Source organism: Geotrypetes seraphini, chromosome 19 (genome assembly GCF_902459505.1).
Source record: "Geotrypetes seraphini chromosome 19, aGeoSer1.1, whole genome shotgun sequence".
NCBI lineage: Eukaryota > Metazoa > Chordata > Amphibia > Gymnophiona > Dermophiidae > Geotrypetes > Geotrypetes seraphini.
This window is the reverse complement of record NC_047102.1, coordinates 13,127,938-13,152,913: the sequence shown is the minus strand read 5'-3', so window position 1 is coordinate 13,152,913 and position 24,976 is coordinate 13,127,938. Positions and strand designations below refer to the sequence as shown.

At 44.0% G+C, this 24,976-nt stretch overlaps 1 protein-coding gene across 5 annotated transcripts in view; it reads left to right on the top strand.

Annotated features, from left to right (window-relative positions):
- The window catches only part of CKAP5 (cytoskeleton associated protein 5), a 120,032-nt gene that overhangs the window by 73,570 nt on the left and 21,486 nt on the right, over positions 1-24,976 (top strand). For all 5 annotated transcript variants that reach the window (XM_033928376.1, XM_033928375.1, XM_033928371.1 and 2 more), the window contains 5 exons: positions 2,707-2,856; positions 4,310-4,513; positions 5,424-5,559; positions 5,877-6,070; positions 9,556-9,728. In XM_033928376.1, coding sequence (XP_033784267.1) covers positions 2,707-2,856; positions 4,310-4,513; positions 5,424-5,559; positions 5,877-6,070; positions 9,556-9,728 — 857 coding nt within the window. The remainder of the gene's footprint in view (positions 1-2,706; positions 2,857-4,309; positions 4,514-5,423; positions 5,560-5,876; positions 6,071-9,555; positions 9,729-24,976) is intronic.

The following is a 24,976-nucleotide window of genomic DNA, read 5'->3' as shown; positions in this document are numbered from 1 at the left end:
TGGTTTGGATGCAGGCTGTTGTGACCACCAATCCCATGCCAGAGCGTTATTCAGGCTCTGAGAGATACTCAATGTGCTTCACCATTCCAAAGAAAGGATTCGATGACTGGAGACCGATCCTGGCCCACAAGGCATTTAATGCGGCCCTAAGTGCCTCACTTCTGCATGGAGACAGTGCTCTTGGTGCTTGCTTCAATAACGCCAGATTGGGGGGGGGGGGAGTTTCTAGCCTCCATGGATCTGACGGCGGTGAGTATCTGCATTTCCATTTTCCTGGAATGCCAGAAGTTTCTGTGGTTCCATGTGTTGGGGACAGCATTCCCTTTTTTGTGGTTCTGCCCTTTGAATTGGCGATGATATTAGTAGCTTTGCATCTTCACATGCTGGGTGTACTGGTTCACCCTTATCTGGACATCTGGTTGATCAGAGCTCATTCACGATATGAGGGGTATTTGGCTGTCCAGATGGTGATTCAGTTGCTGTACCACCTGGGCTGGCTGATCAATTTCAGGAAGAGTCACCTCGAGCCCACTCAGGATTTAAAGTACCTTGGAGTTCGATTTCTCACGGGCATGAATGAAGTGTTTCGGCCTGTGTCTGTCGGGAGAAGCTACGTCAGGTTCTCAGGGGCCTTCAGGCCACTCTAGTCCCAACGGAATTGCAGCTCCTCCAGGTTCTGGAGATCATGGTGGAATCGTTCGACATGGTCACTTGAGTCAGGGCCCTTCTACCTCTGCTGCAGGAGGCTCTTCTTTTGCATTACATGGATCCCTGCCTTGGACGACTACGGCACGGAAAAGTCTTGCCTAATGGTTACATTCTATCTCGTTCTGGGGACTTCCCCTACAGATCTCAGATTGGTTGCTCCTGTCTACGGATGCGAGTCTTACAGGCTGTGTTGGAATGTGCCTGACCATCCCTGTTCATGGCCAGCGGGCACCATCTGACTGCTAGTGGTCATTCAATTGCCTGGAACTTCGGGCGATCTGTCTGGCTATCCTTCACTTCAAGGACTCAGTCTTCAAGCAGTCCAGGTCTTCTCGGACAATACTATGGCGGTGGCCTAAATCAATAGACATGGGGACACGAGGAGTCTCTCTCTGAGCTTGGAGGCTCAGTTGCCTTGTGGGTGGACAGAAAGACATCTTGTGGAGCTTTCAGCAGCGCACGTGGTAGGAGTAGACTCCGTTCAAGCAGACTTTCTCAATCATCAAGTTACTGGCCCCTGGAGAGTGGTCACTCTCTCCAACACATGATTGCATTTTGGAGCAGTGTGGTTGTCCCACGTTTGACCTCATGGTGACAGTGGTCAACAATAATGCCTATTTGATTCTTTAGTCATCGTCATAGGGCAGCAGCAAGGGGTTGGACGTTCTGGTTCAGCCCTGGCTGCGAGAGGGTCTTCTCTATGTCTTCCCTCCTTGGCCCATGATAGGGCATCTGTTCTGACAGATAGCAGTCTCCGTGGGTCCAGTGATTCTGATGGCGCTCGATTGGTCAAGATGGCAGTGGAATGCTGACTTGATTTGCAGCAGGATCAGGGGCTTCGGCTCCCTTGTAATTCTCATCTTCTCACACAGGGTCTGCTTGCATTGCAGGATTATCTCCCTCTGGGGCTAATGCCAGGAAGGCATTAGCTAAAAAGAAAAGACAAAACCAAAATGAGAACAAAATAATATCAGAAATCACTCAAAGAAAAATTCATAGTATAAGAGAGAAAAAAAGGTGCTAGTATCAAGGTTCTCTTAGAGCAAATAGGTTTTCAATACCTAACCCTTTTACCATAATATTTAAAAAAACAAACAAAAAAAAACAACAACCCATTAGATTGAGAGTATGAATGCACCATATCCAACTCTTTCCAAAATTAAAAAAACAAAACTATTTCTCATAGCAGATTTTAAAAAATGTGTGTGTTTCCCCATAGAAACATAAAGATGACGGCAGAAAAGGGCTATAGCCCATCAAGTCTGCCCACTCTACTGACCCACCCCATTAAGTCTGAGTACTAATGACCTAGTTCCTTAACTCGACCCATGTAGGGATCCCACTAGGGCATCCCATTTATTCTTAAAGTCAAGCACGCTGGTGGCCTTGATCAGCGTGCTTGACTTTAAGAATAAATGGGATGTCCTAGTGGGATCCCTACGAGGGTCGAGTTAAGGAACTAGGTCATTAGTACTCAGACTTAATGGGGTGGGTCAGTAGAGTGGGCAGAAACTAGATAAACGAGGGAAAGGTGACTGGTATGGGAAATCACACAGTGCTTGGGAAGTCTCCAAAGGTTTCCTCATAGGAGAGTAGCTATCTAACATAGATTGTGAATGTACTGAGACAGATAGGGAAAATGCCTAGAGTACCTGACTGCTATTCATTGTAAACTGTCTTGGGTGACTCTCTTCATAAAAAGGCAGTTAATAAATTTCAGTCAATAAATAGGCTCTGCCTGGAAGATGTTTAGCACAATGTGTAGTTGCATTTTCCCTTTTTCTCTGTAGAGAATACCACCAGAAATAAACAGCTCTTCCTGTTTTCCTTCCTCGTGCACTTATTAACAGTGCTGCCTGGAGCTTTTCCCACAGCCCACTCCATCATGGCTCCCCTTCTTATCTTTCCTGATAATGACATTGAACCCATATCCCATCCTAGCCACAGTGATGGATTCTTCCTGTTGTCCCACAAGCTACTGACTAACTTTGTTTGCAGGTGCTGAAGTGGAATTTCACGACCCCTCGAGATGAATACATCGAGCAGCTGAAGGTGCAGATGTCATCCTGTGTTGCCAAATGGTTACAAGATGAGTTGTTTCATGCAGACTTCCAGCACCACAATAAGGCACTGGCTGTAATGATGGAGGTGAGTCTGCATTAATCCAGAAAATAGCATTCAGTATTATGTGATTATAATTGAATTTTTCTAGTACTATTGAGCAAATGTATCTGGTAAAAGCTGTGTGTGTGGGGGGCTTTTATTTTATTTGCATGCAAGGGTGCTAAGAGATGAGGTGCATGCTGCCATTGTGGTCAGCTGAGAAATGATACTACCATGTAAATGACACTATAATGCTGTTTCTAGTGCAGTGGGTATGTCATTTTGGATGAGTGGGTTATATCCCAGTGCTTGCGAACATTGCAGAAGGAATCCACTCCGGATTTTTCTGAATCCCTCCTCCTTCACAGAGGGCTTTGCTGCCCCCTACATTTTTTTCCTTCTGCAAATGAGCTTGAAGGAGTGTTTAAGATCTGCTCTGCTTATTTCTTTATTTTTGGACTTTTTTTCACTTATTTTTATCTTTCTGTGCTAAGAGCTCTCCTAGTCGAAGGTCAGCTCTGCCTTCATGGAGGAGAAGCAGACTGAGGTTTGCAGCTGACAGGCCAGTCCCTTGTGGTACCTGCTAGTTAGCCTGAGAAGCATTTATATCAAATCTTAAATAAACATTTGGTGGGCGGTCCCCTGGTAGCATTGCTCGCCTACTGCTTGCAGGGTTTTGAGCACAGGCTCTTGGGCATCCTTAGGGAGCTCTTTGGGGTTTTACAGGGTCCCAGCTGCGTTTTGCTTCCCCCCTTTCTCCTTTTTGTGCATCTGCGGGGGTTGGCAGCCTGAAGATTCAGCACTGGAAGGTTGTTCTGTTTGAGGCAGTCATTTCTTTTCCCAGGTACAGCTACTTTTGGAGCTGAGGCAGGCTGCAGCACAGGTCACAGGAATATCTTTTTTTTTCCCCATTTCCAAATTCTTTATTCATTTTTCCATCTTACATCAAGAACACAATATTACATCATTTAAACCTTATAAACATCACTTGTAATTCTTCAAACATCATCTTAAAAACATAAATTTATTCCCTCCCCACCCACCCTTCCCACAAATATTTTATTCAAAAATATTATATATATATATATATATATATATATAAATATAAATCTCATATCATATAAATATTATATCTCGGACAACGAATCAAATCGATTCAGATCCATTTATTGAAATGAATCGGGCAGCACTAGTTCCCGGATCTGTTTGGGGACTTGATGGCTGGATGACCAGAGAAAGTGGTCAAATTCCCGGCAATGGTGATAAGACTCTTAGATATTCAAGCTTTCTTATAAACCACCTTAGATCATTCAAAGAAAAGGCTAACATTTTGAAACGTTGGAAGTGTTCAGTTTATGTATTTGAACTACAATAAACCAACCCTTTTTATACATGAAAAAAAAAAAAAAAAAAAAAAAGAAAAGGCTAACATGCAATTAAACAAATAAATTTGTGCTGCACTAAACTTTTGATGTGTTCTTCACAATTTTGTGACCAGCATTTGGAGAGTGAAAAGGAAGGCGTTATCAGCTGTCTGGATCTGATCCTGAAATGGGTTACGCTTCGATTCTTTGACACAAATACCAGCGTTCTGATGAAAGTTCTGGAATACCTGAAACTACTTTTCACAATGCTGGGTCAAGCAGAATTTCGCTTGAATGAAAACGAGGCCTCATCCTTCATACCATATCTAGTGCTAAAGGTAAGTGCCTGCTTCCCTGTCTCCACCACCTACCAGGAAAGTGAGCTATATTATGACAGGATTGTTGCACTCTGTTCTGCTACAAGCCTTGCAGAATTTTCTGTTCAAGAACCAGATGCACGGGGGCTTGCAGATGCCACTGCTTCTTGAGGTACTTCTGCTGTTGCTGTAGGGAATCTAAATCGGTGTTCTTTAACGTCCCTCCGGACCAGCACAAAAACGGATGGGTTTACGCTTCTCTGCCAGCAGGTAGAGACTGAGAAAAGACTGTTCGTGACGACTGATTGTAAGAAGGACTGCACAGCCCACTTGTACTGTTGCCAAAAGTTAGCATCTGTCTCTACCTGCTGGCACAGAAGCGTAAACCTATCCGTTCTGCGACGGTCTAAGAAATTAGCAGGTAAGAACCTAATTTCTCCTTTCTCAACTCAGTCAGGTTTGCAGGATATCCACAATGATTATGCATGAAATAAATTTGCATTTAATGGAGGCAGGGTATGCAAATCAAGTTTATGCATATTCATGTGGATATCCTGAAAACCTGACTGACAAAGGGGGTACTCCAGGCCAAGTTGAGAAAAACTGGTCTAAATGATACTGGTGGTGATCCATTTATTTATACCTGTAAGCGTATAATCTTGGTGCTCAAGTTTTACTCTAGGTTCCCTCATTCTTTAATGAGTTCACTATAGTGTAAAAGTTAATTTGTATGCTAGGCTGCTGCTTCTCCAGAGACTGATAGCAGGTGAACTGTTTTGCTTTGTCTGAGACCTTGGCCTTTTATAGCTTTGCTAGGGGTGCTCCAGTGTGTGCGAATTGTGCTGCCCTTTGCTGCAGTGAGTAACTTTCAGGTGCACTAACATTGTCTTGTGTTTTATTCTTCCCTTCACCGCTGTCTTTTTCCCTCAAGGTTGGTGAGTCAAAAGATATAATCCGTAAGGATGTACGCATAATTCTGAACAAAATGTGTCTGGTGTATCCGGCAAGCAAAATGTTCACTTTCATTATGGAGGGAACCAAGTCTAAGAACTCAAAGCAGCGGGCAGGTGAGCAGCAAGCCACGAAGGGACAAACCTGTGCGGAACATTGAAGGGTTGTTTTTCAAATAACCCCCAGCCCTTTCCTTAAATTGCATGTTGGGAATCGAAGGAGGGATCTGAAAGCAGGGTAAGTTTCTGCTCCCAAATAGCGAGGCTTGGACCAAGCACATGCCTTTAAACATGGCCAAGACTTTATTATAATTCACTGCTAACCTGTAGAGGCAGGCTTTTTGTGTATGTGGTTAGGGATAAAGATTCCCCCTCTTCAGAGATGTTAGATTGAAGAATTTCTCTCTGCTGAATTTTTCTTTCTGGTTCTGCAGAATGCTTAGAGGAGTTGGGATGTCTGATTGAATCCAATGGTATGAATGTGTGCCAACCAACCCCAAGCAAAGCCCTGAAAGAGATTGCTGTTCATATTGGAGACCGGGATACAACTGTCCGAAATGCTGCACTGAATACCATTGTCGCAGTGTATAATGTCCATGGAGATCAGGTCTTTAAGCTCATTGGAAATGTAAGTCAAACTGAAGATAAAGGTCATAATATTCTCATGGAGTGTGCCCTCCACATAGCATCGTATGACTAATCTAGTGTAGATCTGCATTTTTTCTAAATACAGTGGTACCTTGGAATCCGAACTTAATCCGTTCCAGAACCCTGTTCGAGTTCCAAAACATTTGAGTTCCAAGACAGTTTTTCCCATTGAAAATAATAGAAACTGGATTAATCCATTCCTTGGTCCCACAAACCTGGCAGGGACACCAAGATCGGGTCCCCCTGGCAGAGACAGCAAGATCGGGCCCCCCACCGGCATAGGCAATAAAGATTGGCAACTGCAAGCGGTACTCGGCCCAAAGATTCCCTCTGATGTGAACCGCCCAGGCGGAAACTGGAAGCTGCATCAGAGGGGAAGCTTTGGGCTGAGCACTGCTTGCAGTTCCCGTACGTTCGGATTCCAAAGCAGCGTTCGGATTCTGGAGTAAAATTTAATTTAAAAAATAAAGTTTGGATTCCAAGTTGTTCGAGTTCTGGGGTGTTCGGATTCCAAGGTACCACTGTATCTATGATTTGTCATGCATTGTATGCTTGATATCATTGTTTTGGCTTAACTAATAAAATTCACAGCAGTTTATACACCTAATGTTTCATTGTGCTAGATCAGTCCAAGCGAGTGGGTCGTGCCACCCCACTCCCACCAACAGATAACAGAAAAAGACAAAACACTAAAACTTCCCAGTGGTGATACCATGGGTATAAGGAGTGGTGCAATTAAAGTACTTGCAGGTGTTCTCTGTCTTCAGCAGATGGTGGTGGTTGGTTGGACTGGTGCAACAAGACTTGTCTTTATGGGCTTCTGGGGCACAGTCCTCCTTCAAGGCCCCATGGTACTGGCTAAGGGTTACTTCTCTGATCAAATGAGATTCAAGCCAGAACCCAGCTGTAGCTTTGTTCCTCTACTGTGTGGGGTTGCGGAGGCTTCCCAGTTTAGCTCCAACTCCCTGGTTGAAGTAGTTCAGGTAGCATCCACAGGTAAGACTACCCCTCTCCTCCCATTATTCCCTTTGTAGGAATAGGTATTTTTGATGCCTTATTAAAGTTTCCAATTTTTTAAAAAAAAATCTGACATAAAGAGAAGGGACCCAGTTCGAAGCAGGAGGAGAGAAGAGCAATATATGGGGCTCTTTGGGAACAGAGGCACTAGAATAGGATGACTTGCTATGAATTGTGGCTGCACAATGTGAAAGCCTGCAAGTAGGCAAAGCGATACTCCGTTTGTATGGAATATGTGATAGACTTGGTTATTCTTGAGGAAAAATTAAGGGGAGCAGAAATTGAGCATCCTTCCTGGGGCAGACAATAGATCATGCAGAACACACAGCTCTTCTAGAGGTGGGAAAGGCTACTCTTCCTTTCTGTCCCTGCCGGACCAGTCTAGAGAAGTGTGTTATATATCTCATTGCCTGTAGATAAAGCAAGAGAACAAAGCCAGGTTCTCTCACTTTAAAGGGGCTAATGCTGCCGTCAGCTTTTCAGTATTACTCTGGTTCCAGCAAATGGTGCAGCTGTAGTAAGGGTAGTGCCTTTATATCCTTGCACATCTTCTGCTGCAGTTCCTTGTGACTCTGGGCAGAATTTAACTCTCTGCATTGCCCCAGGTGCAAAAAACTAGTTTGAGATCCCATTAAATATAGAAAGTAACTATATATAATATGTAAACTGCTTTGATTGTAACCAGAGAATGGAGCATATTTGCTACTATAAATCACTTCTATAGCGCTACCAGGCGTACACAGCTCTGTACAGTCATGAAGAAAACAGTCCCTGCTCAAAGGAGCTTACAATTTAAACACGTCACATCCCTTCCCCTTTTAAAGTCCTTCAGCATGGGTATGCAGGTCTTAGAGGTTCTAGTACAGCAAAAAAAGCACAAAGGATTTCGGTGAACAGGGATTTGTCTTTATTGTCCCAGATCCACGAGGAGAATGGCCTACTTGTTCCGTATTAATGGATGTCTGATCTGGGAAAGTAGTGGTGGCTACCATTTTCTTGATATTGCAGCCATGGGAATAAGCAATAGTTAGCTGCTTTTCTTCAAGAACATGCCAGTTCTTCAGCAAAATGTTGCATATTAAGCTTGAAAATCTTAGAGTGCATACAATGCAGGAGGCAAACTTTTGCTGTATGAGAGTAGTAATAGATCCCTATCTGAAGCCCTTGCTTTCTCCAACCCTTTGTTGATACAAGAATCTGGATATCCTCGCTCTTTAAATCTCTCCTTCATATGTAAATATTGGTTCTCAAATTCTTCTGAAGTCATACATAAGCATCTTAGCTGAAGAAACTGTGAATGAAGAAGATTCTCTTTTAAGGATCTTGTGTGAAAACTTTCAAAATGTAAAACATTGTTCACGTCTATTGGTTTTCTGTAGAGTGAAGTATGAAAGCCATATGTATTTTTCTGAATTTTAATGTCGAGAAAAGGAATACTTCATGATGATATTGCATGGTGAATTTGAGGTTCTCATCCAAAGAGTGGAACCAAGTGTGGAAACTGATGGAGTCTTTCCAGATTGCCTTTCGGAAGAACCAAGATATCTATGTATCACTTCCATATGTGGATTTTTTTCATGAAGAGATGTAACTGATGGAAAGTTTCTTAAAGCAGACAACATAGATAATAGAGATGTCAAGTGCTATCGTGACTCCCATCGCAATTCCTTTGATTTGTTTGTAAAACTTGCCCTGAAAGCACACAAAGTTATTAGGCACGGATGAGTTTATGCTCCTCTACCAGCAGGTGGAGACAGAACACACTGAATTTTATCAGCAGTACAAGTGGGCTGAGCAATCCCTCTTAGAATCAGTCTCCAGTAGATGGAGTTGGTAAGGCTGTGCAGTCCTGTTGGGCTTTTAGGTTGCAGCTGTTAGAAGGGGTAGGAAATATTCTTTTTCTGACTCTGTTCTTGTCCAGACAGAGATTGGGTCCCGTGGGGGGCCCTTTTGTCCTTAGGGGTGTCTCACTCAGATGGTGATTAATAAAAGAAAAGCCCACACCACAAACACTCTCTAAACCAGAAAAGCACTTTTCTAAAATCAAGGGCTTGAATGGCAATTTCCATGCATCCAAACAAGAGAGCAAGGGGAGATGACAACCGTATTTGTTTACAGCAATAGTAACATAGAACTGTGATGGTATCCATAGTTAGATGTTTAAATAAATATAAACCACTTTGATTATACTGCATATACTGCAGAAAGGCAGTATATCAAATCCCTTTACTCTATGTGTTCCCCTTATGTTGACAGTGAAATCAGATATAAATCAGTACCACCAGTAGGAAGCAACAGATTTCCAAGTCTGATATGCACACATACTGCTAGGTCTTTCCTTTTGAGGATTTTAAATACATTTATAGAAGTCAAGAGTGTTTGGAAACAAACTTCAGTCTGATTTTTTGCATGATCTTTGTTTGCTTCTCTTTGTTGCTCTGCTCACAGCTCTCTGAGAAGGAAATGAGTATGCTGGAAGAGAGAATAAAACGTGCGGCCAAGAGACCAGCCACAGCACCGGCCAAACAGATGGAAGAAAAACCTCAAAGGCTCCAAAATGTCAATGCAAATACTAGCATGCTCCACAAAGGACCTGCTGAAGACATGTCTTCCAGACTCAAGTACGTTTCCCGGCCTGATGTGTATTGTGCGTGCTTTCCTTTGCCAGTGTTGTATTTGCATCTTGGGAAATCTTTATGCAAGCGCTGCTGCTGCTCAAGGAGTTTAGTATTTGGCTGTCTTGTTTCTTTTCTGATTTGAATCTAAATAGTTTTGTGCCTTCTTTCACTGCTTCTCCATGGATAGAATTATGTATCGCACTTATAGAATGTAAGTACTGCCCTTTTTTTTCCTTATCCCCATCATACTCTTCCTCATGGCTGCTAGGACTCATGTGTTTGACTTCATCTCCCACAACTCAGCTTGTTGTGGTCGGAAGCAAAATGAAGCACAAGGTATCATCCATTAGAGAATGCATAGCACATCCATTGTAAAGCCTTCCCTTAGTTGTTATAAAAGACCCCGATCGTCTTATAAATGTTTTAGAGCACCCTGTGCAATAAAACAATAGGTATGGCTTATCTTTTATTAGACTTAAGATTCCATATTAAGCCTTGACATCTTTTATCCTGGACCCATTGTTGGAGTCTGGCAAAATAGATTGTGAGTATGGCAGAGTATGACAGGTACTAAAGGATCTGTACCAGGCACTGCTTAGATCTGGCATTCCTGACGAAGCTAGCTTTCGACTTGTCTGGATTAGCACTTTATGCAGAACAGAATTACTAGGAGCAGTCGGTGGTTTTCTGCAGTGAACTGTCTTTGTTAGTAACAAGTTGTGAGGCGTACCCTCCAGTAACAGTTCTGTAAGACTTCCATACCAACAAAGTCCACATGTGTGGTGGCAGATTGCTTTCCATCCGCTTTAATGTGCATACCCTTCCTAACTGCCATGGATTCTTTTTGTTCTTGTTTTCTTGATCTTGGATAGTTTTCTTTTTACTTATGAAGTCTTTTTCCATTCAGCCACTGCATTATTATGCTTGTATCCTTCCTTTCTACCTCATGTCATGAAATGCTTCAGAATTTTCCACCCCACAAATTTTCTTGCTGTATATCTCAATGAAATAATTGAATACATTTCATGTCTTATTATATCTGTTACAAAAAAGGCTTAAGGTCAAATGTGTCAAGTCTTATAGGGCCACGATTTATTTTGTCTTTATCCTTGTAAAAATTTCTCCTGGACATTTATTTATTGATATTTTTTTTTTTTAAATCTTAATGATTTTCATTCAATCTCATCCTGCCAGAACAGATAAGTGGCTTGAGCCCCCTGTCAGCAGATGTTGAAGAACACTAGAATCTTAGTTTACAGTTTATTTAAAATTTGATAAAAATGCTTATAAAAACCTTCTAAGCGCTGTACAAACTAAATAGGGGTATAGGACATTCATTAAAAAAAACAAATATTAATACAAATAAAATATTCCATAGGTACAAAAATACTTACATAACACTCAATAGACAAAGACTGACAGGCAAATGAGGTAAAAAAGGGAAGAACTACAGTGTTGTAAGGAAAGTTTACATTGAAGGGAAAAACGAGAGGAAGGGGATGAGCCTGGATAGGAATAAAAAATTTATAGAGAATGGCAAAAGGTAAAATGAAAAACCAAATTGGTAGGATGCATATACTAAGGGATACAATTTTTGTGCGCTTCCTTTTTGTCTGGCCACGGTTTCGTGGACTTTCACCAGAATTATAGAGGTTGTGGTGGCGGCCTTATGCAAGGAGGGCATTCTGATTCATCCCTATGTGGACAACTGGTTGAGCTCCCGGGTTATGACTTGGGTTGTGGAGTTCATGCAGTCACTGGGATGGGTGGTCAACTTGTCCAAAAGCCAGTTGGTTCTTTCTCAGTGTCTGGAGTACCTCGGAGTTCTCTTCAACACCTGCCTAGAGAGAGTCTTCCTTCCAGAGACCTGAGTGTGCAAGATGCAGTCGCAGATTCGCTTCCTGATACATTGTTAGTGTCCTCGAGTGCAGGATTTTCTACAGGTCTTGGGATCGATGATAGCCTCCCTGGACATGGTCAGGTGGGCTCAGGCTCAAATGCACCCACTTCAGTGGCGGTCGCCTCAAATGGATGATCTTGACTCTCCCATTCCTCTTCGGTGGTTAGTTCGTTGCAGCCTCCGCTGGTGGCTACAGTCTTCCAGTCTGGTGCAGGGAGTGAGTCTGGATCAGCCTCGGTGGACATTGCTTCTCACGAACCCCAGTCTCCTTGGTTGGGGAGCTCAATGTCTCAGTCGCTCGGCTCAGGGCAGCTGGTCTCTGGAGGAGGTGTCCTGGTCGATCAATGTTCTGGAGACCAGAGCCATCCGTTTGGTGTTGCTAGCATTCCAGATGTTGTTTAACAACAAATCGGTTCAGGTTCTCTCAGACAGTGCCATGGCGGTGGCTTACGCCAATCATCAGGGGAGAACCAAGAGTCTAGGTCCCAAAAACTTCGAGTTGATTGTGCAGGCTTGTGGCCAGCTGGTCATGGACCTGATGGCCACGAGTGTCAACACTAAAGTGCAAAGGTTCGTCAGTCAGCGCAGGGATTACGAAGCCGAGAGGCTGGATGCTTTGGTGCAGCCTTGGCTGACGGATGGCATCCTGTATGTTTTTCTCCTGAGGCCGATGGTGGGCAGAATCCTTCTTTGCATTGCTTATCACATCGGCTGCATGATTCTGGTGGCTGTGGTATGTAGATCTGGTTCGTCGTCTTGTGGCAGATCTTCTTCCACTGCCCCTCTCACCTGACCTTCTGAAGCAGAGTCCCATTCTGCTTGGCTCTTAAAAAGAAATGCCTAAATTTAAAAAGATTATTTAGTTAAGGTGATCTCTATCCTCTTGGGTTCCCGGAGACTTTCCACCTCTCGGGCTTATGTGCAAGTTTGGTGTCTCTTTGAGGAGTGGTGTTCCATGTGTGGCGTGGTTTCCCCTTTGTGCTTCTTTGCCTCACATCTTGGAGTTTTTGGACAGGGAGCTTGCCTGGTCCTCCCTCTGGGTTCAGCTTACAGATTTATCTACGTTTTGCGGTTTGTTGTATGTTTGGCCTCTTCTCCAGATGTGAATCATTTTTTGAGGGAGGCAGAATTGCTCCATCCTCGACTGCGGCCTTCAGTTCCAGCCTGGGTTCTCAATCTGATTCTTTCTGTGCTGTACGTGCTCCTTTTGAGCCTCTTGGCTCCTGCATGTTAAAGGACCTTATTCTTAAGGCAGTCTTCTTAGTGGTCATTATTTCTGCGAGATATGTTTTCTGACCTGCATGCCTTTTCGTGTAGGCCTCCCTTACTGGGGTTTTCTAGGGTGCGGGTTGTGCTGCAGTCAGTTCCCTATTTTCTGCCTAAGGTGGTTTCGCCTTTTCATGTCAACCAGTCCATGGTCCTCCCAGGCTTGGGTAGTCGGGAGGGCTCTTTGGAGCAAAGACGGTTGTGCATGTTGGATGTCTATAGGGTCCTTTGCCCTTATGTTCAGCGGACCCAGAAGTTCTGGAAATCGGATTGTCTTTTTGTCCTCTTAGCCAGTTCTTCTAAGACTACCATTGCGCCATGGATCAAAGAGGCTATCGCTTTGGCATACCTTCTTCAAAAGAAGCCAATTCTGGAATTTCTTAAAGCTCATTCCACTTGGGGTCTGGCAGCTTCTTGGGCTGAGTCTTCTCTTGTACCTTTGATGGATATCTGTAAAGCTGCGGTTTGGTCTTTTCTCCATTCTTTTGTGCAACACCACTATATGGACATTCAGGTGCATAAGGACGTGGTGTTTGGTGAGCGTGTTCTAGTTGTGGCCCTTCAGGGGTCACACCCATGACGGCTACCTCATTAGTCCTATCAGTTTCTGTGCCAGTATGGAGGGACAGTAAAGAAGGAGAAATTAGGTTCTTGCCTACTAATTTTCTTTCTTTTAGTCCTTCCAGACCGGCACAGACCCAGTCCTGTCTTTTTTTTTTTTTTTTTTTGGAGTTTTGCACAAAGAGAGTGGTTTTTTTTTTTCTTTTCTGTGGTGTCTTTTTGTCTGGGTTGTCAGTGGAGATTAAAAGAACCTTCCATCACCAGATTGTTAACCACAACATCAGACCTCAAGACATTCCGTAAAGAAATCAAAACACTGCTGTTCAAAAAGCATATACAATCTACCTAACCTCCCTCACCCCATCCCCCAAGAAACCAAAACACTGCCGTCCAAAACATCTTCCGATGTTATTAAGTCTTTACTATCATTCTGTTATTAAGTCTCTATCCTCAAACTGTATTCTCTATTGTCATGTACCATCCTGGAAATGTCCAGTTCTCTTCTTATGTAATCCGCTTTGAACCGCAAGGTACAAGCGGAATAAAAATCACTAATGTAATGTAATGTAAAAGAACAGTGGCGTTTGGTTCATCTGGCGTAGCTGGTGAGCTGTAGGGACGTTTTTGAAGATTCTTATTCTAATCAATATCCAACTGTATGTCTCTCTGTTCGTTGCTATTCTCCTTCTATAAGAACATAAGAACTGCCATCTCCGGATCAGACCCATGGTCCATCGAGTCCGGCGATCCGCACACGCGGAGGCCCAGTCAGGTATACACCTGATGTAGTTTTACCACCCATATCCCTCTATGCCTCTCATAAGGAGATGTGCATCTAATTTGCCTTTGAATCCTAGCACAGTGGATTCCTTAATAACCTCCTGTGGAAGAGCATTCCAGGCGTTCACCACTCGCTGCGTAAAGCAGAACCTCCTGACATTTGTCCTGGACTTGTCCCCCCTTAGCTTTAAACCATGTCCTCTTGTCCGTGTCACGTTGGACAGTGTAAATAATTTGTTTTTCTGCTCTATTTTATCGATGTCTTTCAATATTTTGAACGTCTCTATCATGTCCCCTCGCAGCCTCCTCTTCTCAAGGGAGAACAGTCCTAGTTTCTTGAGTCGTTCCTCATATTCCAAGTTCTCCATACCTCTTATTAGCTTCGTTGCTCGTCTCTGCACCCTCTCCAGCAGTTTTATATCCCTCTTTAGTTTGGGAGACCAATGTTGGACACAGTATTCCAAGTGTGGTCTGACCATTGCTCTATAAAGCGGCATTATGACTTTCTCCGATCTGCTCATGATTCCTTTCTTTATCATTCCTAACATTCTGTTTGCTTTCTTTGCCGCTGCCGCGCATTGTGCCGACGGCTTCAGGGTCCTATCTATCAGTACACCCAGGTCCCTTTCTTGTTCGCTCTTACCAAGAGTTGCTCCTGACATTCTATACTCGTGTTCCTTATTCTTACTGCCTAAATGCATTACTTTGCATTTCTCCACGTTGAACTTCATCTGCCATTGCTCTGCCCATTTCTCTAACTGATACAAGTCGCTCTGGAGTTCTTCGCTATCTTTCTGCGTTCTGATTGTCCGGCATAGCTTTGTGTCGTCTGCAAACTTAATGATCTCACTGGATATTCCGTCTTCAAGGTCATTGATATAAATGTTAAATAGGATCGGCCCAAGTACCGAGCCCTGGGGCACACCACTAGTCACTTTCTCCCAGTCTGAGAACTTCCCATTTATGCCCACTCTCTGCTTCCTGTTTTCCAGCCATTTGCCTATCCACCTGTGTATATCTCCCTCTATTCCATGGCATTGTAGTTTCCTGAGAAGTCTTTCATGCGGAACTTTGTCGAATGCCTTCTGGAAGTCCAAATATATTATGTCCACCGGCATTCCACTATCAATTTGCTTGTTCACGGTCTCAAAAAATTGAAGCAAATTCGTTAAACATGATTTCCCTTTCCTGAACCCATGTTGACTGGGTTTCAGCAATTCGTGTATATCTAAGTGCCGGACTATGCTATCCTTGATCAGTGCTTCAACCATCTTTCCAGGGACAGACGTAAGGCTCACAGGTCTGTAGTTGCCCGGTTCTCCTCTTGATCCCTTTTTGAAAATTGGCGTGACGTTCGCTATCTTCCAGTCATCCGGTATCTGTCCAGTTCTGATTGTCAGATTGGCGAGTTTTTGCAATAACTCTCCGATTTCAACCTTCAATTCCTTTAAGACTCTCGGGTGAATTCCATCCGGTCCAGGGGATTTGTCACTTTTAAGTTTGTCGATCTGGTAGTATATCTGGTCCAAATCTACTTCAACTGTGGTGAGACTGTCTTCTATTACTCCACTAAACACTTTCACTGTTTCTGGTATTTTTGCGGTATCCTCCTCCGTAAAGACGGACGCAAAGAAGGAATTTAGTTTGTCCGCAATTTGTTTATCTTCCTTAATGTACCCTTTTCTTCCCTGATCGTCCAGGGGTCCCACCGCCTCTTTTGCGGGTTTTTTCCCTTTCACGTATCTAAAGAAGGGCTTGAAGTTTTTGGCCTCTTGCGCTATTTTTTCTTCATAGTCCTTTTTGGCATCCCTCACCGCCCTGTGACATTTCTTCTGATCGTCTTTATGTTTGTTCCATGCTTCGGTTGTTTTCATGTGTTTCCATTTTTTGAAAGAGTCCTTCTTTTCTTGTATGGTTTCCCTCACCTGTCTGGTAAGCCATGCTGGTTCTCCCTTACCCTTTGTTCTCCTTTCTTTGGAGATCCTCGGAATGTATAGGTTTTGTGCTTCTGTGATAGTAGTTTTCAGTAGGGACCATGCCTGCTCTACTGTTTCAAGTTTATCCACCTTTTTTTTGAGTCGTTGTTTCACCATGGCTCTCATGCAATCGTATTTGCCCTTTTTAAAGTTAAAGGTTTTGGTTAAGGTTTTGGTTAAGGTTTTGGCACTTTTTCTATTTCCGATGTCAAGCTTAAAGATGATCACATTGTGATCGCTCGTCCCCAGCGGTGCCGTAACTTCTACTTCTTTTGTCGGTCCAGTGAGGCCATTTAGCACCAAGTCCAGGGTGGCGTTGCCTCTTGTCGGCTCTTTTACCATTTGTTCCAGGAAGCAATCCCCTAGCGCCTCCAGGAACTTGACCTCATTGCCGCAGTTGGAGGTTCCTAGTTTCCAGTCTATCCTCGGGAAATTGAAGTCTCCCAATATTATTACATTGCCCGTCTTGCATTCTCGTTTGATTTCCTCTATCATTTCAGAGTCAGTTTCATCCGCCTGTCCCGGGGGACGATAGAAAAGGCCAATTTTCGTGTCTGCACTGTTTTGGCCAGGAATCTTGACCCAGAGGGACTCTAGCTTCTCTTTCGTTTCCGTCATAGCCACTTCAACAGATTCTACTCCTTCCTGAACATATAGGGCAATACCTCCACCTTTCTGCCCTACTCGATCTCTTCTATATAGTTTGTATCCCTGAAGTACTGTGTCCCATTTGTTTTCTTCATTCCACCATGTTTCTGTTATGCCAATGATTTCCAACTTATCATTTTTTGCTATTGTCTCTAGTTCCCCCATTTTGTTTCCTAGACTTCTAGCATTGGTATACATACATTTGAGTTCTCTTCTGGGAGTGAAGAAGTTGTTGTTATAGTTCACAATTATTAGTTTCTTAGTTCTGCTTGGTTGTTAATCAGACTGATTGTACTTGGGACTGCACAGCCCACTTATACTCCAGCCAAAAGTTTGTGTCTGTCTCCATCTGCTGGTCGAGGTGAGCTATATCTCATCAGTTTCTGTGCTGATCTGGAGGGACTAAAAGAATGAAAATTAGCAGATAAGAGCCTAATTTCTCCTTATCTTTTTGATCTGCTGTCCTTGAAGGTAAACAAATCCATTCCAGAATTCAGGCACACTGTTCTGTTTCGTGGTCATCGTATAGGTGAAGCAGCCTTGAAATCCGCTTTGGGTAAGTAGATTAGGGGAACTGTTGACTTGGCTTTCTTAAGATCCATGAGGGGCTGGGAGTGTACTGTACTGGGATGCATTCCTCATCTGGGCAGAATAGAGGTCAATTTTTTGCCAGAGGCTCTCTGTAAACTGGCTACTTGAATCTCCCCTAGATTTTTTATGACGCTGCTGATAGCTATCTCTCACCATGGGATTGGTCTGGCTTACCAGGGTTATATTATAAGTCCAGGGTTAGAGGTGGGACAACTGTTTTATTTTGCTTTTTGTCTCTAAATTGTGAAATTCTTTATTCTGTGAGCAGATATAGTTTGAACATATAATGCTTGGCAGATGGTTAGGTTGCATAATACTTATCAGTGATGACAATTACTGTGAAGGTTCTAGAATTCTCTGTCTCAACATCTGGCAGGTGGCACAACCTGCTTGTCTGGACTGTCAAGCAGGATTCCAGGAGAAAATCTATCGGGTAAGAACTAATTATCCCAGGACAAGCAGGCAGGTATTCTCACAAGTGGGTGACGTCATCCGACGGAGCCTCGATGCAGACGCCTCACAAGCAGACTTGCTTGAAGAAACTCGAAGTTTCGAGTCGCCCGCACCGCGCATACTCGAGTGCCTTCCTGCCCAGCACAGGGCGCGTCTCCTCAGTTCTTACTTTTCCACGGAGCCAAGAAGTCTGTCTTTGACTCTCTGCTTGAAGTAATTTCACTTGTGCCTTCTTTCAACCGCGGTTTTGTGTTCTTTTTGTCACGTATCGCTGTTTTTTTCTTTTAAAAAAAAAAAAATTTCTTCCGTTCATTCGACCGGGCAGGCCTCGTGGCCGCAGCCCTGCGGCTTCGATCTTGCGCGGCTCTTTTTCGGCCTATGTCCCGGCCTGCAACCGGTTTTTAAAAATGTTCCAAGTGCCAGCGCGTGATTTCCCTCACGGACCCTCATCGACGCTGCCTTCGGTGTCTTGGGCCTCGACATCTCTCAAAATCGTGCCGGCCTTGCTCAACACTTAAGTCTCGTGCTTTTAAGCATTGTTGTATCCTGTGGGAGCAGCTCTTCAGCATGGAGTCTTCAATGGAGCTCTTGACGTTGAAGGGTGCTTCGCCCTCGACCTCATCTGAAGCTCTTCCGACTTCCACAGCTTCTACTCCAAGCCTCATCAAACCTGCCTCGCGGACCCCCCCTCCTGCAAAAAGGGGGGGGGGGACTGCTCGACAAAGACTTGGAAAGTTTGGCTTTCTTATGAGACACTTTAGGAGTCTGATGAAGCGCGGTCGGTTTCTCTGATTTTTCACACGGATGAAAGATCGTTTTTAAATCATTTGCAAACTTTGCTAGATATAGACGGTCTAAATTCCATAAAACGTGATGCTGCAATAGGTTAAAAAAAAATAAAAAGGTCGCTAGTGTAAAAGGGCCACAAGTGGCTCCTGCCTTTGTTGATTTTCTTTTTTGTTATTATCAAATGCTTAACGTGGGATGAACACAGAAGATTTAGAATCAGAAAATAATATTAAATATTGAACTAAGGCCAGTACTGGGCAGACTTGCACGGTCTGTGTATGGCCGTTTGGTGGAGGATGGGCAGGGGAGGGCTTCAATGGCTGGGAGGGTGTAGATGGGCTGGAGTAAGTCTTAACAGATTTCGGCAGTTGGAACCCAAGCACAGTACCGGGTAAAGCTTTGGATTCTCGCCCAGAAATAGCTAAGAAGAAAAAAAAAAAATTTAAATTGAATCAGGTTGGGCAGACTGGATGGACCATTCGGGTCTTTATCTGCCGTCATCTACTATGTTACTATCTACTACTATGTTTGTACTGGCTCTGTCTTCGACGCCTGCTGCGATGCCTTCCTCTATCTCTTCAGGTCAGATAGGGCAGCAGCCCATTCCCACGGTGGTGCTTAAAGTGCCTAAGGCTTCTAAGTCCAAGCACTCTCACACTGCCTCGAGGGAACACGAGGCCCGTGCAGGTGGTCCCATTGGAGACGCGGATCCATCCTTGCCGGCTTCGTTCCAGACCTTATTGGAGAAGCAGTTCATTCAGCTCTTTACTACCATGGGGCTGAAGCTTCTCTCATAAATCCAGCCTGAGCATACCACGGTCTCCTGCGAGGTCGAGCCACCTCCTATGTCTCAGTCTCATGTACACTCTTTGCAGGGAGCAGAGTCTCTGCGAGTGTCTGGTCTGGCATCTGGGTACGGACAGCAAGGAGAAGATTCTTTGCCAGTGCCTCCGTTGGAACCCTCACACTCGAAGCAAGGAGCAGAGTCTTTGCGAGTGCATCGAGGTTCCTCTTCTCAGCCTCCACTGCCTCGTTCCACTGCCTCCAGCCCTATCCATTCTCTGGGGGCTTCGGCTGGGGCACGTTTTCCTCGATCCTCAAGGCCTGCTTTGAGACACATCACAGATCAAGGCATTCTTTGAAGCATTCATCCAGGCATGCCTCGCCTCACCGCAAGCATCCTTTTCTTCAGTTTTCTCCACCGCCTACATCGAGCCTTCTGCTTCCGGACCTCGAGGACCCGGTGGTTTCCATTTTTTCATCCAGGTCTCCTTCTTCGCTGGACTAAGCTGCCTCGACGTTCTCGAGTCCTTCTCGAGGCCAGGCTTTAGCAGATCAACTGTCCTTTTCATCTTTCCTTCGTCAGATGGCGGTTGACTTGGATATTCAATTAGATACTGGCTCAAAGTTCTCCAAGGAATATCTCGAGACCATGCATCTCCCTCAACCTCCGGCTGAATCTCTCAAGCTTCCTCTCCACAAGCTTTTGGATCAAACCTTTGTCCGCTGTATAGAAACTCCTTATTCCATTCCAGCTGTTCCAGGCAAATTGGACTCTAGGTATAGGACAGTACATCATAAGGGGTTTGACAATACTCAGTTGTCTCACCAATCCCTTCTGGTTGAATCTTCTTTGAAAAAATCTCATCCTTCCCAGGTGTATTACATTACATTACATTACATTCGGGATTTCTATTCCGCCATTACCTTGCGGTTCAAGGCGGATTACAAAAGGTTAGTTTAAAAAAGACAGAGTTACAATGATTAGCTAGAGAGGTAAGTTGTAGGTCTTATAAACATTTAGCAGGTTGTTGAGGGTGAGGTGGTTTGTCAAAGAGTTAATAGGTGGTCATAGTGGAAGTTCTTTTGTTATTATTAGTGCAGTAGTGGGTAGATCAAATGTCAGTTTTAGAGTTACTAAACGGTCGTGATGTTATTGCTGCTTCAGGAATTTCTTGAAAAGTTTGGTTTTTATTTCTTTTCTGAACGTCCTATAGTCTGGGGTGGTCATCAAGAGGTTGGAGATCTGGTTGTCCAGTCTTGCGGCTTGGGTGGCTAGGAGGCCGTCGTGTAGTTTTGTTCTTTTTACTTCCTTGATTGGGGGGGGTATGAATGGGGCGTGCGTTTTTCTTTGTCTTGTAGTGGGTGCTTGGATGAGGCGATTGTTCAAGTATGATGGACTGTCTCCGTGTAGGGTTTTGAATAATATGCAGTAGAATTTGAATTGGATTCTTTCTTGGATTGGAAGCCAATGTGAGTTGATGAAGGCTTCAGTGATGTGGTCATGTTTTTTTAATGAGTAGATGAGTCTTAAAGCTGTATTTTGGATTGTTTGGAGTTGTCTAATCGTAGTTGCAGAGCAAGGAAGGAATAGGATGTTGCAGTAGTCCAGTATCCCTAGTATTAGGGATTGTACTATAAGTTGGAATTGTGTTCTTTCAAAGAATTTTCGGACTTGTCTCAGATTTCTCATGATTGCGAATGATTTCTGAATTGTTTTATTTATTTGCGGTTGCATAGTGCAGCATCTGTCTATGGTCATGCCAAGTAGTTTTATGGTGGTTTGGATGGGATATTTGATTGCGTTTATGTCTAAGTTGGTTGTGGTTTGGATCTTGTCATTTTCGAGAAGGATGAATTTGGTTTTGTCTTGGTTGAGTTTAAGTTTGTGATTTTTCATCCAGGTTGAGACTGTTTCAAGTGTTTGGTGAAGTTTGTCTGTCATGTTAGGTTTAGAATGATCGTATGGGATGAGGATGGTGATGTCATCTGCATAACTATAGGTGGTTATGCCCATATTGTCCAGATGCGTTCCTAGAGAAGCAGTGTAGAGATTGAAGAGGGTGGGGGATAGTGGAGATCCTTGTGGTACGCCGCAGGGGTTTGACCAGGATTCTGACTTTTCTTTGTTTGATTTTACACTGTAGGTTCTGAGTTTTAGGAATCCTTCAAACCAAGAGTATACTTTATCTGAGATGCCTATTGCGTCTAAGATCTGTAGAAGGATGTTGTGATCCACTAAGTCGAATGCCGCAGTTAAGTCCAGTTGTATGAGAAGCATTTTTTTCCCTGTGCTAAGGTGTTGTCTGACGGTATCCATAAGGGAGCCTAGTAGTGTCTCTGTACTGAAGTTTGTTCTGAAGCCTGATTGCATGGGGTGGAGTAGGTTGTGGTCATCTATGTAATTGGTGAGGAGTTTGGCTACTAGGCCTTCTATAATTTTGACATATAGCGGAATTGAGGCTATAGGTCTAAAGTTAGATGGGTGGTTTTGTGGTGCTTTTGGATCTTTTTGGATTGGGGTGATGACGATTTCGCTGAGGTCAGCAGGGAATGTGCCTTCTGTGAGCGTGAATTGAATCCATTGAAGAATTGTGGTGCGGAATTTTACACTAGAGGTGGTAAGGAGATATGAGGGGCAATGGTTGAGGTCACAGGAGGCATGGCTGTATTTTTTGTAGAATTTGTTGAATTCTGACCATTGTATGTTGGGGAATTGAGTCCAAATTCTGTCTGCTGCCGTTGCCTCTTTTCCTGGAGGGTGGATTGTGATTGGGCTTTGATGGGATGGGTTAAGGATGAGAGTGGTTCTGGTGTTGGTAATTTTGTTCTTGAAGTGTTCTGCTAGGAGGGTGGGTGAAGGTGGAGGAGTATTCGTGGTGGTTGTGTATGGTTTGGTGTCTGTTAATTCTTTCAGGATTTGGAATATTTTTTTGGAGTCTTGGGTTTCCGTGCCTATGAGGTTAGTATAGTAGCTTTTCCTCTTATCCCTTAGTTGATTTTTGTATTGTTTGTTGATTTTTTTCCATTCGGTTTTTGTTTGATCTTGGTTCTTTTTTCTCCATTTTCTTTCTAATCTTCTACACTGTCTTTTGAGTTGGAGTAATTCGTTATCAAACCATTGGTCTGATTTCCTGCTGGTTCTGGTTTTGGTTTGTAGGGGGGCCAGATCATCAAGGATGTTGGTGGACACATATGCTACTATCCCTCCGGGAAGGGAAGGTAAAACAATGAACAGATTTCGAAATCAACTTTCCCAAATCCCATCTACAACCGTCTCAGACTCTTCAATTCATTGGAGCCATTCTGGACACAGTCCAACTCAGAGCATTCCTTCCTCAACAACGTCTGGAAGCTCTTCTCCATCTTTGTCATTCAGCAAGACACATGATGGTTCTTCTGGGTCACATGGCTTCCACAATACACGTGACTCCTTTTGCCAGACTTCACCTCAGAATACCTCAGAGGACCCTGGCATCTCAATGGACGCAGGTTTCCGACCCTCTGACTCGACACATCCAGGTCACTCCTGCTCTGACACAGTCTCTTCGCTGGCGGATGCTCTCTTCCAATCTATCCAAAGGCTTACTTTTTCACACACACCCTCATCAGAAAGTTTTCAAGAGAGACTCTTCAACTTACGCTTGGGGGGGCTCATCTAGATGGTCTCCGTACTCAAGGCTATTGGACCCCAATGGATCGTCAGTGCCACATCAATCTGCTGGAACTCAGGGCAATTTTCAACGCTCTCAATGCTTTTCAGCATCTTCACGACCGTGTAGTCCTCATTCGAACGGACAATCAGGTCGCCATGTATTATGTCAACAAACAGGGAGGCACGGGATCTTCCTCCCTCTGTCAGGAGGTTCTGAAAGTTTGGGATTGGGCCATTCGCCACAACACCTTCCTCAAAGCTGTCTACATTCAGGGGGCGGACAATGCCTTAGCGGACAACTTGAGTCGATTCTGCAGCCTCACGAATGGACTCTCCATTCCACGCCCCTTCATCACATTTTCTCTCAGTGGGGGACGCCTCATATAGACCTCTTTGCAGCCCCCCACAACTACAAACTGCCTCAGTTCTGCTCCAGGATGTACACTCCTCATCGCCTCGAGGCAGATGCTTTTCTTCTGGACTGGACGAATCTCTTTCTATATGCGTTTCCTCCATTTCCTCTAATTCAAAAGACGCTGGTCAAGCTGAAGACCGACCATGCCACCATGATTCTGGTTGCTCCTCGGTGGCCCAGACAACCCTGGTATTCCCTTCTACTTCAACTCAGCAGCAGGGAGCCATACCTTCTACCAGTTTTTCCCTCTCTGCTTATGCAGCATCAGGGGTCTCTGCTTCATCCCAACCTGCAGTCTCTACACCTGACAGCCTGGTACCTCTCAACGTAACCCCTCTTCAGTTTTCTCAATCTGTGAGGGATGTTTTGGAAGCTTCAAGGAAGCCTACTACTAGACAATGCTATCGCCAAAAATGGACTAGATTTTCTACTTGGTGTTTTTCTCATCATAAGGAGCCTCAACATTCCTCCTTATCTTCAGTTTTGGACTATCTTTTGCACCTTCAACTCAGCAGCAGGGAGCCATACTTTCTACCAGTTTTTCCCTCTCTGCTTACACAGCATCAGGGGTCTCTGCTTCATCCCAACCTGCAGTCTCTACACCTGACAGCCTGGTACCTCTCAACGTAACCTCTCTTCAGTTTTCTCAATCTGTGAGGGATGTTTTGGAAGCTTCAAGAAAGCCTACTACTAGACAATGCTATCGCCAAAAATGGACTAGATTTTCTACTTGGTGTTTTTCTCATCATAAGGAGCCTCAACATTCCTCCTTATCTTCAATTTTGGACTATTTTTTTGCACCTTTCTCATTCTGGGTCAGTAGAGTGGGCAGACTTGATGGGCTATAGCCCTTTTCTGCCGTCATCTTTCTATGTTTCTAATACGTGTACATCTTAGTGCAATTGCTGCTTTCCATCAACCCATTGAAAGGAAACCCCTCTGCTCATCCAGTGGTTTCCAGATTAATGAAAGGACTTTTCAATGTCAATCCTCCTCTCAGACCGCCTCCTGTGGTTTGGGACCTCAATATTGTTCTTACTCAGCTGATGAAACCTCCATTTGAACCAATAGACAAGGCTCATCTGAAGTATCTCACTTGGAAAGTAGTATTTCTCATTGACCTTACTTCTGCTCAACGAGTCAGTGAGCTCCAAGCGTTAGTTGCGGATCCACCTTTTACAGTGTTCCATCATGACAAAGTGGTTTTTCACACTCATTCGAAATTCCTTCTTAAAGTGGTCTCCGAATTTCATTTCAACCAATCCATTGTTCTTCCAGTGTTTTTTCAAAAGCCTCATTCTCATCCTGGAGAAGTTGCTCTTCATACTCTGGACTGTAAACGTGCTTTGGCTTTCTATTTGGAACGCACCAAACCACACAGAACTGCTCCTCAACTTTTTGTCTCCTTTGATCCGAACAAGTTGGGACATCCTATTT